General features: G+C 40.9%; 2 protein-coding genes across 4 annotated transcripts in view; one reads left to right on the top strand and one right to left on the bottom strand.

The window, feature by feature from the left end:
• LOC127456429 (synapse differentiation-inducing gene protein 1-like) overlaps positions 1-15236 on the bottom strand; it is a 38192-nt gene that overhangs the window by 4100 nt on the left and 18856 nt on the right. For all 3 annotated transcript variants that reach the window (XM_051724917.1, XM_051724919.1, XM_051724918.1), the window contains one exon: positions 10875-11018. In XM_051724917.1, the coding sequence (XP_051580877.1) occupies positions 10875-11018 (144 nt within the window). The remainder of the gene's footprint in view (positions 1-10874; positions 11019-15236) is intronic.
• Positions 283-5797, top strand: LOC127456428 (zinc finger protein with KRAB and SCAN domains 7-like). The gene is made up of 2 exons (XM_051724916.1): positions 283-2271; positions 5077-5797. Exons 1-2 carry the CDS (start codon positions 1372-1374, stop codon positions 5464-5466), a joined length of 1290 nt encoding a protein of 429 aa, XP_051580876.1. The 5' UTR covers positions 283-1371; the 3' UTR covers positions 5467-5797.

The following is a 15236-nucleotide window of genomic DNA, read 5'->3' as shown; positions in this document are numbered from 1 at the left end:
TGTGGACTATGTTTGGATTTAAAATTAACAGATTACATTTAAATTTCTTGTAAACAGATTACAGTTAGTTGACTTTTAATTACGTTACTTGGGTTACATAAAAAATATTTATCTAATAAAATAATATAAAATAGTATATAATAATATTATAAAATAAATAAAATATTATTGATATTACATAAGAAATAAAATGTTATTGAAGTGGAAAACATTCAAAACATGATTTTTTAAAGTTATAGTTACCCAAAAATGAAGATTCTCTCATCATTAACACACCCTCATGCCATCCCAGATGTGTATGACTTTTTTTTTATATATATCCATTGATCTGAGCTTTGTCATTTAGCTAGGCTGGCTGGGCACATTCCTGTATGCTACTCTATTCACTGAAAAGGTACAATGAAATGAAACATTTTAATTAAGCAATGTCACATGAGCAATCATGCTGCTGTACTGAATTTACTGAAGTTAATATCAAGTAAATGAAACATCTTTATCCTCGCTTACATGTGATAAGTCAAACCAATCGGCTTACATAGTGTTAACTGATAGGTCCTTTGACGTGTATTTGGGTAGCTAATAAACTTGCGTACTAACTATTTGCCTAACATTTCAATTTGCACAGTTTGTAAAAAAGCTGGTTTAACTGCAGGTCGCTTGTGAGAGTTTTTTCTGAAAATAATATTTGCTTAGGTGGTTGCTGGGGCTTTTTCTTCCATCAGCTTGCACGGTCAGGTATGCTTTTGGCCCTGACACATAGAAACGCTTCTTTATCAAGGTAAGCTGTAGCGAAATCATGCACTGGCATTTCGCTATGTTAATTCTTTTTTTTTTAAATAAAGCCACACATAGCTAGGCTAAGTCTCTAGTTAAATAAGCTCTGGGCTTTCCTGGTCCAGATACACATTATAAGTCAGATCACAAGCCGTTTAAGCCTTTCGGCCAAACAAGCCTAGGCACACTTAGAGATTTACCGTTGTGGCAGCAGGGGTGTGGTCAAGCATCTCTCCAGAGAGAGAGAAAGCGGTAAGGTCGCTTACACCTGAGCTAAATTATGTCTAACACCTGTCTCTAATTTCAGTGAGCACGGGGAGAGTGGCATAAATAGAGCCACGCCGCAAGTAGAAGAGAGAGAGCCTGGGCACCACAGACCCGAATAAGAAGCAAAGAGTTTTATTATTACAAATGATGAGAGTTTATTTTGTGAAGCGGTGTGTGATTATATATTAACTTACTGAATAACGCAAAGATTCTGAGACTGCAATTCTGCTGCAGAGAGAGAAAATAAAACCTTACCTGAACCAGGAAAGCTGCTTCTCGCCTCATCTTTACACTGGTGCTGAAACCCGGGAATTGAAGTTCGGGTGGAAGATGGATGGATGTCGCCCCGTAGAGTCCTCCCAGTTGGCGCAGATCCTCCAAGCCCTCATTAGCCTACATCAGAGCCACCAACAGACACTGCTTGAGCTCCGACAAGATCAAGATCACCGGTTTGTTGAGCTCCTGCACGCTCAAGCCGAGGACCGGCAGGCGATCCAGAGCCTCCTCAGCCATGAGGTGTCCTCAGCCGCGACCCCGGACACTCCCACACCATTACCCCCGCCCGCATTACAGAAAATGGGGGCGGCGGACGACCCCGAGGCCTTCCTGGATTTGTTTGAGCGGACCGCCGAGATCTGGGGCTGGCCGCTCAGCCAATGGGCGGCCCGACTGATCCCACTATTGTCCGGGGAAGCCCAGCTCGCGGCTCAACAACTGCCAGCGACGAGCCTCCTGGCCTACGGAGATTTAAAGAGAGCCATCTTGCAACGGGTTGGTCGCACTCCGGAGGAAAGTCGTCAACTCTTCCGGAGCTTGAAGTTGGAGAGCTCCGACCGCACGTTTGCCTTCGTCCGGCGGCTCCGTGACGCCTGCCGAAGATGGCTGCTAGCGGGGGACTGCGACGTCGATGGAATTATCGACCAGGTGGTACTGGAGCAATTCACACATCGACTGCCAAAAGGGACGGCGGAGTGGGTCCAGTGCCACCGCCCGGCATCGTTGGAGGAAGCTGTCTACATTTTCTCTCCTCCCTCTGTCTCTTCCCCCTCCCCTCTCTCCTCTCGTTCTGCTCTCTCTCCAGGTCCCGTTCCTGCCCCACGCAGACGAGGAGGACTTCAGCCCCTGAGACCAGTTCCTGGGTGTGGGAGGCAACACCTTCCCCTACTCCAATGCCCCGCCGCTCTCCCCCCACAGACTGCCCCCGACCGGGCCAGAGCATACCGGATACCGGTAAGTGTCAAGGGGGGTACTCACCAAGCATTGGTGGACACCGGTTGTAATCAAACCACTATCCACCAATGCCTGGTTCAACCCGAGGCATTGGTCACAACTAAAACGGTGAAGGTGAAATGTGTACACGGGGATATTCACAAGTATCCGGTGGTGACCCTGACAATTAAATTCCGGGGGAAAAAGCATAGAGTGGAGGCCGCGGTTAGTTCCCGCCTCACCTATCCGCTGATTTTGGGGACTGATTGGCCTGATTTTAGAGTTTTATTAAAGGGAATTTGCGCGGATGGGTCCTGTACGAAGTTAGGGAGATGTGTAATGTGCGATGCTCTGGCAGGGGAGGCGGAGCCGGGACCGTCCTCGACAGCTCCACGTCATAATGACGAGAGAGGGGGAGAGGCTGCAACCCCTCCCCTTCTCAGGGAATTCCCTGAGGGGGATTTCCCTTTGGAGCAGTCGCGAGACGAAACCCTCAAACACGCCTTCGACCAAGTGAGAGTCATCGATGGTCAACGACTCCAGCCGGACATCGCCCTTTCATACCCCTATTTTGCGATTATAGATGAGCGGTTGTATAGAGTGACACAGGACACTCAAACTAAAGAGGATACAACCCAACTTTTGATTCCAAGGAGCCATCGGGAAATGGTATTCCAGGCGGCTTATTATAATCCCATGGCGGGTCATCTCGGAGAAAGGAAAACACTGAACCGTCTAATAGCCTGTTTCTATTGGCCGGGCATTGGCGGCGATGTCCGCCGGTGGTGTGCGGCATGCCGCGAATGCCAACTGGCTAACCCACTGGCCACACCAAAAGCGCCATTGCGCCCTCTCCCTTTGATCGAGGTCCCCTTTGAGAGAATTGGAATGGACCTCGTCGGGCCATTAGAACGGTCAGCATGCGGACATCGCTTTGTATTGGTCCTAGTGGACTATGCAATGCGATATCCGGAAGCAGTGCCTTTTCGCAACATCTCAGCACACAGTGTTGCGGAGGTACTCTTCAAAATAATCTCCCGGGTGGGGATTCCGAAAGAAATCCTCACCGATCAGGGCACAACGTTTATGTCACGGACACTTCGCGAACTGTACGAGTTGTTAAATATTAAATCGATTTGCACCAGCATATACCATCCTCAAACGGATGGCCTGGTAGAACGATTTAATAAAACTCTCAAAAACATGATTCATAAATTCGTGCACGACGATGCTAGAAATTGGGATATATGGCTCGACCCCCTGTTATTTGCAGTACGAGAGGTCCTGCAAGCCTCCACTGGCTTCTCCCCATTCGAGCTACTGTATGGGCGATGCCCACGTGGCGTGCTTGATGTATTGCGAGAGGCCTGGGAGGAGGGATCTTCAAACAGCAAAAATGAAATTCAATTCATTCTTGATCTTAGAGCAAAACTCCACACTTTGGGACAGCTAACACAGGAGAATTTGCTCCAAGCCCAAGAACGACAGCGCCAGCTGAATGACAGGGGAACTCAGCTAAGGGAATTTGCACTGGGAGATAAAGTGCTTGTATTGCTTCCCACATCGAGCTCCAAATTACTCGCCAAGTGGCAAGGGCCCTTTGAGGTCACACGATGAGTGGGAGATCTCGATTATGAGGTTAAACGAACCGATAGAGGGGGCACACGTTAAATATACCACCTCAATCTCCTGAAATTGTGGAGGGAGGTGGTTCCCGTGACGTTGGCTACAGTAGTTCCCGAGAAGGCGGAGCTCGGACCGGAGGTGAGTTCAAAACATAAACAGTTCACCCCGGTCACTTGCGGAGACCACCTCTCACCGAGACAACTCGCAGAGGTTGCTAGGTTGCAACAGGAGTTTGCGGACATGTTCTCCCCTCTACTGGGACGTACAAACCTTATCCATCACCACATCGAGACTGAGCCGGGGGTCGTGGTACGTAGCCGCCCCTATCGATTACCCGAACACAAGAAGAAAATCGTTCGGGAAGAATTGGATGCAATGCTCGATATGGGGGTAATAGAAGAATCCCACAGTGATTGGTCCAGCCCAGTTGTTTTAGTGCCTAAGAGCGACGGGTCTGTGCGATTCTGTGTGGATTATAGAAAAGTCAATGCGGTGTCTAAATTTGATGCATATCCAATGCCTCGCGTTGATGAGTTGCTCGATCGGTTGGGCACTGTTCGATTTTACTCGACATTGGATTTGACGAAGGGTTATTGGCAGATCCCCTTGACACCAATTTCCCGTGAGAAAACCGCCTTCTCCACACCGTTTGGATTACACCAATTTGTGACACTTCCGTTCGGTTTGTTTGGGGCCCCTGCTACATTTCAGGACCGAATCCTCAGACCACATTCAGCCTACGCTGCTGCCTATTTAGATGACATCATCATTTATAGCAATGATTGGCAGTGGCACATGCAACATCTGAGAGCGGTTCTGAGATCGCTGCGCCGAGCGGGACTCACAGCGAACCCAAAGAAGTGCGTGATTGGACGGGTGGAGGTATGGTATCTGGGGTTCCACTTGGGCCACGGGCTGGTGCGTCCCCAAATTGACAAGACAGCGGCGATTGCGACCTGCCCGAGACCCAAGACCAAAAAGGGGGTGAGGCAGTTCCTGGGGCTGGCTGGCTATTATAGAAGGTTCGTGCCTAATTATTCGGACGTCACCAGCCCGCTGACTGATCTCACTAAAAAGGGAGCTCCAGATCCGGTCCAGTGGACGGTGCAGTGTCAGCAGGCGTTCACGCAAGTTAAAGCTGCACTTTGCGGGGGGCCGCTTTTACATTCACCTGACTTCTCTCTCCCTTTTGTTTTACAGACAGATGCTTCAGACAGGGGGCTGGGGGCCGTACTCTCGCAGGTGGTGGAGGGGGAGGAGCGCCCGGTGTTATACATTAGCCATAAGCTCTCCTTGAGGGAAACTAAGTACAGCACCGTAGAAAAGGAGTGTCTCGCCATCAAGTGGGCGGTTCTCACTCTCCGATACTACCTGTTGGGGCGGGCCTTCACCCTCTGTTCCGATCACGCCCCACTCCAGTGGCTCCACCGCATGAAAGATACCAATGCCCGGATCACCCGTTGGTACCTGGCTCTTCAGCCGTTTAAGTTCAAGGTGGTCCACAGACCGGGGGCGCAGATGGCTGTCGCCGACTTCCTTTCCAGGAATGGGGTGGGAGTGGTAAGCAAGCTGGATGCCACTCCGGCCTGAGTCGGGCGGTGGGGATATGTGGCAGCGGGGGCATGGTCAAGCATCTCTCCGGAGAGAGAGAAAGCGGTAAGGGCGCTTACACCTGAGCTAAATTATGTCTAACACCTGTCTCTAATTTCAGTGAGCACGGGGAGAGCGGCATAAATAGAGCCACACCGCAAGCAGAAGAGAGAGAGCCTGGGCACCACAGACCCGAATAAGAAGCAAAGAGTTTTATTATTACAAATGATGAAAGTTTATTTTGTGAAGCGGTGTGTGATTATATATTAACTTACTGAATAACGCAAAGACTTTGATACTGCAATTCTGCTGCAGAGAGAGAAAATAAAACCTTACCTGAACCAGGAAAGCTGCTTCTCGCCTCCTCTTTACAACCGTATTTTCCAGAGTAAAATTTTTTTACATCATCTGAAAGGTCCTGCGACTCATAGTCCGAATTGACTTATTTATATAATTTATACGTAACTGATGTCAGCCGGTCAAACAAACTGCACACAAAAACACATATGCTTACACACAAACAAATGAAAACATCAGTTATAGAGAAGGTAGAAGCGTTTTTATACAGCCAGCTTAAATATTCTGTCCATCACAACATTATAGTTTTAACAAACTCTAGACCACTGTCAAATGAATGAATTGAATACAACAGGCATACTTTTTACTCATAGACTAAAAGCTGTTTATTTGTATACTGGGCAGAGTTGCAAATGTATAAACAGGTGTGGCTTATTTGTTGCATTATTTTTATGAAACATAAACAGAATATGAAAAACACGATTACTTAAAGCAAATTCTCCAGGTTAAAACAAGGCCAAATACTGTGTGATACATTGTATAAATCCTGAAGTAATCTTCACAGAGCACATCTTGACATTTTGAGCGGCTGAAGGAAAGTAGGGTGGCTGCTCCTGGGTCCTAGTGCCTGCCTAGTGCCTGCCTAAGAATTTTCATTATCTGTGTTTACGTTTTTCTCTCAATAATGAGATTTTAAACCAGGTATGAGTTTATTTCCATAAAATATGGTAGTTCATTTCTGTTATGCCATTCGGCCAAGCAGGCCAAGGCACACCTAGCTAGCATACACTCGGCGCACAAGGCTCTTCGGAGCAGCAGCAGTACACAAGTCTTGGTGGTAGATCTACTTGTTTGGAGGGTTGTTTTGTCATACGTTATGCATTTTTGCAGCTTCCCTGCTTTGCTGGGGGATTGTGTTTATGTTTAATTGTGCAGCAGCATGTCATACATGCTTGATGCATCATGTCTTGTATTTTTCTAATTGTGCAGCAGCATGTCTACATGCTTAACTCAGCATGTCTGTGTATGTTCTAGAAAGTCTCTGTACTTGCTCTGCAGCAGCAGTGTAGTAGATCTAGTTCACCAAGGCCAATATCCTGTCAATAATTTATGTCACACCCACATTAACATGCTAAATATTTCCAGGAGTTGTCATGACCAAACTTACATTTTAGACACATTATGTCCAGCCATATTGTTTATTTTTGCTCCACCACCACCAAAAAAAAAAAAAAAAAAAAAAACAGTTCCAAATGAAGCCAAATAAGGTTCAGATGTTGTGTCGCCATGCAAGATATTTGCATGACAGCCTGTCTGGAACGCAGTGAACAGAAATGCGGAGTGATCAAAACAGTGAAGCTTCACAGTGCTGTTATACTAAATATCAGCACTCTTGGAGTACCACTTGTCCAATACAATTAAAGGACCAGAACTAGCTGTTGTCTAATTTTAAGTTTATTGCCTCCATTGATTTCACAGCAGTACCTCCTTGTCCACATACTGTATCACCCCATTTGGTAACTGTTAGATTCACTGTACCTTACACAGAACTGAAAGCCTTGACTTGTATTATTCTGATGTCTCCCACATTGATTCTCTAGTGGCATAATCCAGCAAATCTCAGTGTAATCCTGACTAAACCCTCAGGTGTAATTCCATAATGTCCACATTTAGTCCCAAAAGAGCACTTGCATTGAGGTTTACTGCTAATCTCTGCCAGTTTCAGACCATATGGAGTCCGACTATTCACTCTGAACAATATTTAATAACAATATTTATACGAAGATTATATTTCCTGTAAACAAGTTTGAGAGCTCTGTTTTATTTGAACTATATACTCATCTGAACTATTTTTCCAATAGATTGGAACATATAGACTGCTATCTTGATACTTCAGCTTCAGAAAGATAAAAAATTGATTTGAGGGACATTATTGTAGATTAAACGAAATACAAATGGTTGATAATCTCATTTGATATAGTATTGATAGAGACTGGATCTGAGGAGGAAAGGGAAAGGAATGTTATTATCGGGCACTAAGGAGCAATGCTGCAGTCCTTTTTGTAATGGACTTCTTAGAGTATGATTTATGTCGTGAGTTCTCTTCCTTCCTGTCCTTTTTCTTGTCCTTTCCATTAGTTGACATTCCAATCAATTTTCCCCCATGTCCCATCTGCTATTTTTATAATATTTCATTGAAGGACAAGATGACATCAGAATGTTTTATGTTCATAATAGGCATGAGATCATGAAAAAGATTTAATCATGCTGTACATCAGATTGGAGGATTCTAATTGGATAATGGCATCTGAGTGATCAATATATTCATGTATCATGGTGAAGAAAACATTTATTTTCTTCATGACAATAATAAAATAATTCACTGTGGCTTCACGAGAATAACTGTGTTTTTCCTGAAGAACAAAAAAACAAGAATAGTGTTAGGTAAATTTTGGTTTAGATAGTTGTTCTATGTAAATAGACTTATTTTAATTTGGCTGCGCACAAGAAACACATAATCACAGTGTAAATGTTTAAATATATGCAAGAAAGGCAAGACCAATCACAATTCAATATGAAAATAGATGTAAGAAATGAGACTAATAGTAATTCAGTATGCAAATCAGTGCCCAAATTGATTCCAGGCTTATGGGGGGTCCCCATCCATTGGGGTTTTGATTGGGGGGTGTTATAGGGGCACAGTCAGTGTTCAGGTTAAAACAACTGCTAATTTATCACAACAGAGCATGCATGCATTAAAAATGACTACATAATTCATTAATGAAAGATACTTCATACATGACAAAGGACATCTTCTATGATAAACCTTTTTCAAATTATTATTTTTTTAAATTAACCATACAGGCAGTCCTGATGGATCTCCTTAAGCCACTCATAAACTAATAATATACTGATGACACTTTATACTTCCATTTGCCATTAACAAACATATACTGTAGGTATGACTAATTATTAACAGATTAGTAGCTAGTTCATCAACATTTAAATATTTCAAATCAAACTTTCAGGACATTCATAACTACATTCATGTATTTTCAGTTTTAACTGTCTATTAAGCGTTGTATAATGCAATAATTCTTAATGGGTTATTCATTAAAGTTATACAATGTTAATATATTTTATATGACATAAACTACCAGAAAGAAGCAATTCTGCATCTGTATATACTGTTTCTTTTTTATTATTATTTTTTTGTTTTTCTATGAAAATATGAGCCAGACCAGTGGTTCCCAACCTTTTTACTTTGAAGCCCCCTTCTTATATATAAGTCTACACATACAGCATATGCAAAGTTTATGCAATGCACGTTCCCAAAAATCATTGTATTATAATCATAATTTTGCATTTCTCACACCATGAATGCACGCTCTCTCTCCTCGCACTCTATGTGTTTGCTTGTGTTCACGCGTGAGAGCACTATCATCGATGGCCGTGAGAAATGCAAAATGATGATTATAATACAATGATTTTTGGGAACGTGCTTTGCCATGGATTTTGCATAACCACGACAGGCATGATACTTGATACATTTCTAGCGGTTGACATTTCTAGTGGTCTATTACACATTGACGCAGAGCCATGCAGCTGCTTGATGGTCTCGTTATAAAGCACCAACAAGGTATGCCCTTTTAAGAGTTTTTTTTTTTTTTACAGTGTTGCAGTGCGTGGTTATGATGTTATAGAATTTTCATTACAATTGAAGATCCAAGAAAAACAAACCCACAAGCACTTGTCCACGCCACAGCCAGAGCACCTGCGTTAGAAGCAGAATACTGTAAATGTGGTGCGTGTCATCCTCACGCAGTTGTGCAAATTGTACAGTTATTGGTAGTGACATTTCATGATTTTTTTTCTCCTTTTTTGTTATGTTTGAGATTTTGCTTATCATGTTGAGTTAGACAAAGACACTGACATGCTGCTTACTGTTATCGCCCATATTATGGGTTCACATATTTAAATTTGACTTGGTATTTTTCTCAGAATCATGCATGTGAGCTTTAGATTAATCCATCATTATTTAAAACACTGTCCATAATTTTGACACATAAAAAACAAGCAAGGAACTCCGCTTAAACCATCTTCACATGGTATATCTCTCCCTCGGTCTTTGCGTGCACGTGAAAGAAAGAGAGAGAGGGAAAGGACAGCACTCGCAGCCATGTGAATGTGAAAAAGGCGCTTTTAATGCAAAAATAACTAACTTGCCTCTTTTAAAAGTATTTGGTATATGAGGGAAGATACATTAGAGAGTTTTAATTCTGATGGTAAGCTGCAATAATAAGTTCATAATTTTGGCCGTTAGATTAGCTGTTACTCGCCAGCGCGCCCGAATCATTTTCTGCATTCGCAAGTAGTAATTTTAACTCGCAAATGCGAGTGAAACACTGGCACTGTAGAGCCCTGATTATTGTAAATAATTCACTAAATTTACAGTATCCTAACTGTGTAAATTAAATAGTATTTTTCATTATTATCTTTAATAAAATACAAACTTTGGGGGTCCCTTATGCCTTATGGGGGGTCCTGCACCCCCCAGCCCCCCCTCATTTCAAGCACTGATGCAAATATGACCGCATCACTGTTGGTTGTACCATGCTGTACATTCTATCAATGTAAGTCAAAGGGAGATTTTCTAACTCTAATCTTACATTTCTTTAAAAAAGTATAGCTTGCAAAAACAAAATAGATAGCACACCTAAGACTAAAATTATCTGCAAAAACCTTTATATGGAGTCTAAGTGGTTCTGCAATTAATTCAGCCTGAACCGCTTGGGTTTGTGAACAAACCCTAACATGAATGTTTGAGGAATATCAATACAATGCTGCCTTACAAGCACTGTAACTATAGGCTCCTTTGATCTAAGTGAATTGTAAGTTATCACATACATCATATCTAGCACAATGCCTTCTCACTGTAGATAAATGAAAACCTGTTCCCTCACCAGCAGTTACTCACTAACATTCCTCCAGTCTTTACTCCCTACACCTCCCTTTTTAATATATACACAGTAAAGTGTGATACAGTGAATGATAATAATTTAAAAATAACATGAGAAAATATAAGTGAAAGAAATTATTTAACCCATTACCTTTTGGGAAAGATAGAACGCAGCGATGCCCAGAGGCCAGAAACAGCACAGCATAGAGAAGAAAGCAAGACCAAGGTAATCCTGTGGAATCATGATGGGAAAGTTCTCACTGTCTGTATCACTGAAGTCATCACTGGAGGAGTCCTATGGACAGAGTTCACAATCATCAAACTCTACAGCATTGTAAAAGTTCAGAGAGGATACAAGTTATAGATCAAGTGGGAGGTAATGTGTATCTGTAAAATATTTTTGTGCAATGTCAATAAAAATGAATTTACTTTCATGCAAGTGTAAAATTAACCAGCCAACAATTTTACATTGTACTTAAAGGAATAGTTCATCCAAAAATTATCATTCTCTCATCATTAACTCACTATTATTAGTGATGTTTCATGTGTGAACGAATCTATATTTTTGAACGAATCTTTTAAGTGAACGAATTGTTCTCATTCACCTCTGTACACTGACTTATATTTTTTGTTCTATATTTTATATTATATATATTTCTCTCACTTTCAAACCAATGAGCTCAAAAATTTGAGTCTGAACGAAATGAGAGGTGGTTTGTGAACAAAGTGAATGGTAAACTCATTCGTGACTCGTGAACGAAGATCTGCTGAACGACTGAATGAGAGGAGGCATGTCGTTCGTTCAGTTCTGCATGTGAGTCAATCGCATTCAACAAGGAGAGAAAGAGGTGAAATGCACTTAAGAGAAGTTTATAGGTATTCTCAAAAAATTATCCCCAGTTTATGAATGTGTAAAAATGACTGAAGACATACAGTAAAAATGACATGGATTATAGATGGAAATGTTGTGCTTTGATGCAGTGTAAGATATTTAGGCTTTTCTTAAACTTTTTCTTCATATTGGTAATGTTTAAGCCCAGCATTTGACAAAATATAGGGAAAATAAGACCTGCCATTTTTGGTGAAAACAGTTTGGTGAAAACTCTATTTTTAAAGTGTCTTTATACATTTTGTTGTGCATTTAAAGACTGACTTTAGCGCAAGCAAATAGCATTCAAGAGCAGGCTGTGAAGAAGTATATAATTGTTTGGATCCACTGAACAAATACACCCCTTCACTGAACAAGTCAGTCATGTCGTTTGTGATGTGAATGAACTGAATGTACTGGTAAATTTGTTTGCGACCGACATGAACGTATCAGTCATCATGAACGATGATCTACTGAATGGGAGGAGGAGCTGCATGTCGTTCGTTAATATTGTCTATTTCATTCAACAAGAAAAGGGGCCGGATGAATTATGAAAAAAGTGAGTGATGACCACACATTACAATGACATATGGTTGTTAGTGAAACTCATAATTATTTTTAGGCTAGTATTGCTGTCCTTTTTTTGTTTCGCTTGATAAAAAGTCGTGCTCAGCAGTTTACAGTATGATAGATATGCTTTGTCGTCATTTGTGGAAAAAAGCTTATGATGCTTTAAAAATCTGCAGTGCTGAAGACTCTTAGTACAATTTTAATAAAGGATTATTAGACTTGTTGACTGCTTTCGGTTCAATGCAATTAATTAAAAGACGGTCATTTGGCGCCATCTGCAAGCGCAAAGGCGTAACTTGAAGATATTGTCAGTGAACGAATCAATGAACGAATCTGAACGAATCTTTTTAGTGAATGGAATCAAAAGAATCGAGTCATTAAAATGAATCAAAATCACCACCACTAATAATTCTATCATCTCAAAAACATATGACTTACTTTCTATTTTAATGGAAATATGATGTCTTTTAATCCATACAATGCAAGTGAATGGTGACAAAACTTCCAAGCACAAATAAGGGCATAAAGGCTGCATAAAGGTATTCCATAAAACTCCAGAGGTTTAATCCATATCTTCTGAAGTGATCTAATCAGGGTTTTGGGTGAGAACAAACCAAAATGTAACTCCTTTTTCATCTTGCCATTGCAGTCTCTAGGTATGATCATGATTTCAAGCTCAATTACTTTTCCGTGCGCTTGACGCATGTGCAGAGCACTAATCCTGCTTGAAATCATGATTGCCAAGGAGAGTTATATTTTGGTCTGTTTTAACCCAAAATTGATTGAAATGCTTTAGAAGACATGGATTAAACCACTGGAGTTTTCTATCTTACTGTTATTCTGTCTTCATGTCTTTTTGGAGCTTGATTATGTAGTCACCATTCATTTGCATTGTATAGACAAACAGACATCATATCTTTGTTTGTGTTCTGTGGAAGAAAGTCACGAGTTTGAGATTACATAAGTGTGCCCAGATAGCAAACATACATTTCCGAGATGTCTGTTTTATATCTTTTCATCTGGAAAGCATTATAATCTATTTAACATCTTAAAAAGGTCAGTTGTACAAACATTCTTAATCATAAACGTCTCAAAGACATCTGCTGAATATCTTATTGACATCCAGGAAGAAACGTCTTACAGACATATTGCAGATAAGCAAACAACCTAAAAAATATGTCTTCCAGATGTAAACACACACATCAAACAGACGTCTGGGTGATGTTCGTGTACTATCAGAGTGAGTTAATGTTGAGACAATAATAATTTTTGGGTTTAATATTCCTTTAATGTATATAGCATTTAATATGTCATGAAATAAAAATTGTATTAATTGATTATTAATTGTATGTGGTTCTCAATACATTATAAGTTTCATGGAATTTTCCCCTATTAATATGTCTACTCACACTTTGAAAAGGAATTCAGATTAGGTAAGAAAATATGCTATTTTGCATTAAATGTTATTTTCATCCCCACAAGTCTTTCTGAAATTGCATAATCCATCTTAAAATATGATTTTCAGTGGCATGACTGAGTCTAAAATTGTAGTCGATATAATTGCTCTGCTAATTTAGAAAAATGCACTTGAACCTCAGCATTGTTTTATCTTTTTACCTTACAAAGGCCCTTTCTTTTGCTGCACATACAAATGTATCTGTTGCGGGTTTTGCTGGTTCCTGTGAGATAATGTGACTGAGTGAAGTATGCCAGATGTGCAGTAGCCTACAGGCAAATTCTGACTCATGTTCTTTCAAAAATGGGCTGTGTTTACAATCTGCCTCTTTTAGTCTCTCTAAACACATAGTGTTTATGCCTGCGTATGTGTATATTACATGTATATCAAGTATTTTTTACAGCACTGGCTGTTTTTACACAAAAAGGATTCATAAGCATGGATTACAAAATGTAAAAAAAAAAAAAAAAAAAAAAAAAGAAACAATTTAAAAAATAACCAATGACATTTGTGACAAACAATGGAATAGTAAATAGTCTGGTTGGTGTCAATAGTAATTTATGGTTAGAGTAAATGAAAGCTTAGTTGCATTCTGGTATTTAAATAGTAGAAAATGTTATTAATGTCTTGTCATAGTAGAGCAGGGCTTGAAAAAACAAGTCACAGTCTTTGGTCTTGCTGGTCTCACATTAGTCTCTCTTCTTTGTTTGCTCAAAACAGGTTTTAAAACAGGTTTAAAATATTTCAGTGGCAGCAGTTTCACACTTGACCCCTGAATCAGTGCTGACAGAGAGATCCTCAAGCGATCTTTCAAACGGACTGAGTGTTTGTGCTGTGTGACAAGCTGCTTTTGAGAATGCTTTTGCGCTAGGATGCAGAATGCTACGTGTAAGAGTAGGTTTTGTTTGGGCCTTTTTATTTGACTGCATGTGGTGGTGCAAAGTAATTCAGGATCCTACATATTTTCAGATTTTCTGACCGACATAAATGGTCTGTTGTTTTAATGTATTGTATTTTAACTTCAGAACTATCACAGGTAAAGAAACCTTCTTTTTAAACCCATCAATCAAAGTGATTACAGGGGAAAACTGAATCTATAATCTGGATCTTTGCTTGGCCACTCTAGTTTGCTGGTGTATGAAATAGGGGTTGGCATGGAGTTCATCAGCACATTGGCATTATTATTCACACACCAGTGGCCACAGAGCTTTCAATAATTGCGCTAAGTTTGAAGGCCACTGTCCACGCACCGCATACCCCCTACTATTCATGCCTTTTGATTTTTCAATTTAAAAGCTCATTCGCCTATCCCTGACTGTACTGCACATGAATTCTACTTTTGTGCTGCAATATCCAGAGCATTAGTGAAAATACAGAGCTTAACTTCTCTGTGATTCTCTATTGTTCGGATGCAGGTAAGGGAAGAGGATTTTGGACTATAAAGGAAAACCTGTGATGGCATGTAAACAGAGAGTGACTTGGCACTAAATCAGTTCCAGCTTCTCTACAGGAGTTCAAATAAGGTGAATACAGGTAAAGTGGGACACTTTTTGCCATACATCTCAATAACAAAAAGTGTCCTGCTTTACCTGTATTAACCCCTATATTAAAAAGGGGAA

This window comes from Myxocyprinus asiaticus, chromosome 18, assembly GCF_019703515.2.
Source record: "Myxocyprinus asiaticus isolate MX2 ecotype Aquarium Trade chromosome 18, UBuf_Myxa_2, whole genome shotgun sequence".
NCBI lineage: Eukaryota > Metazoa > Chordata > Actinopteri > Cypriniformes > Catostomidae > Myxocyprinus > Myxocyprinus asiaticus.
Note: the sequence above shows the minus strand (reverse complement) of the source record. Positions and strands in the feature narration are given on the sequence as shown.

What these genes read in the sequence shown, in the direction of transcription:
- LOC127456428 (XM_051724916.1), top strand. Translation starts at nt 1,372, where the DNA reads ATGGATGGATGTCGCCCCGTAGAGTCCTCCCAGTTGGCGCAGATCCTC. An exon ending in CCAGAGCATACCGGATACCG is followed by an intron (nt 2,272 to 5,076) that starts GTAAGTGTCAAG and finishes TTTGTTTTACAG; the next exon opens with ACAGATGCTTCAGACAGGGG.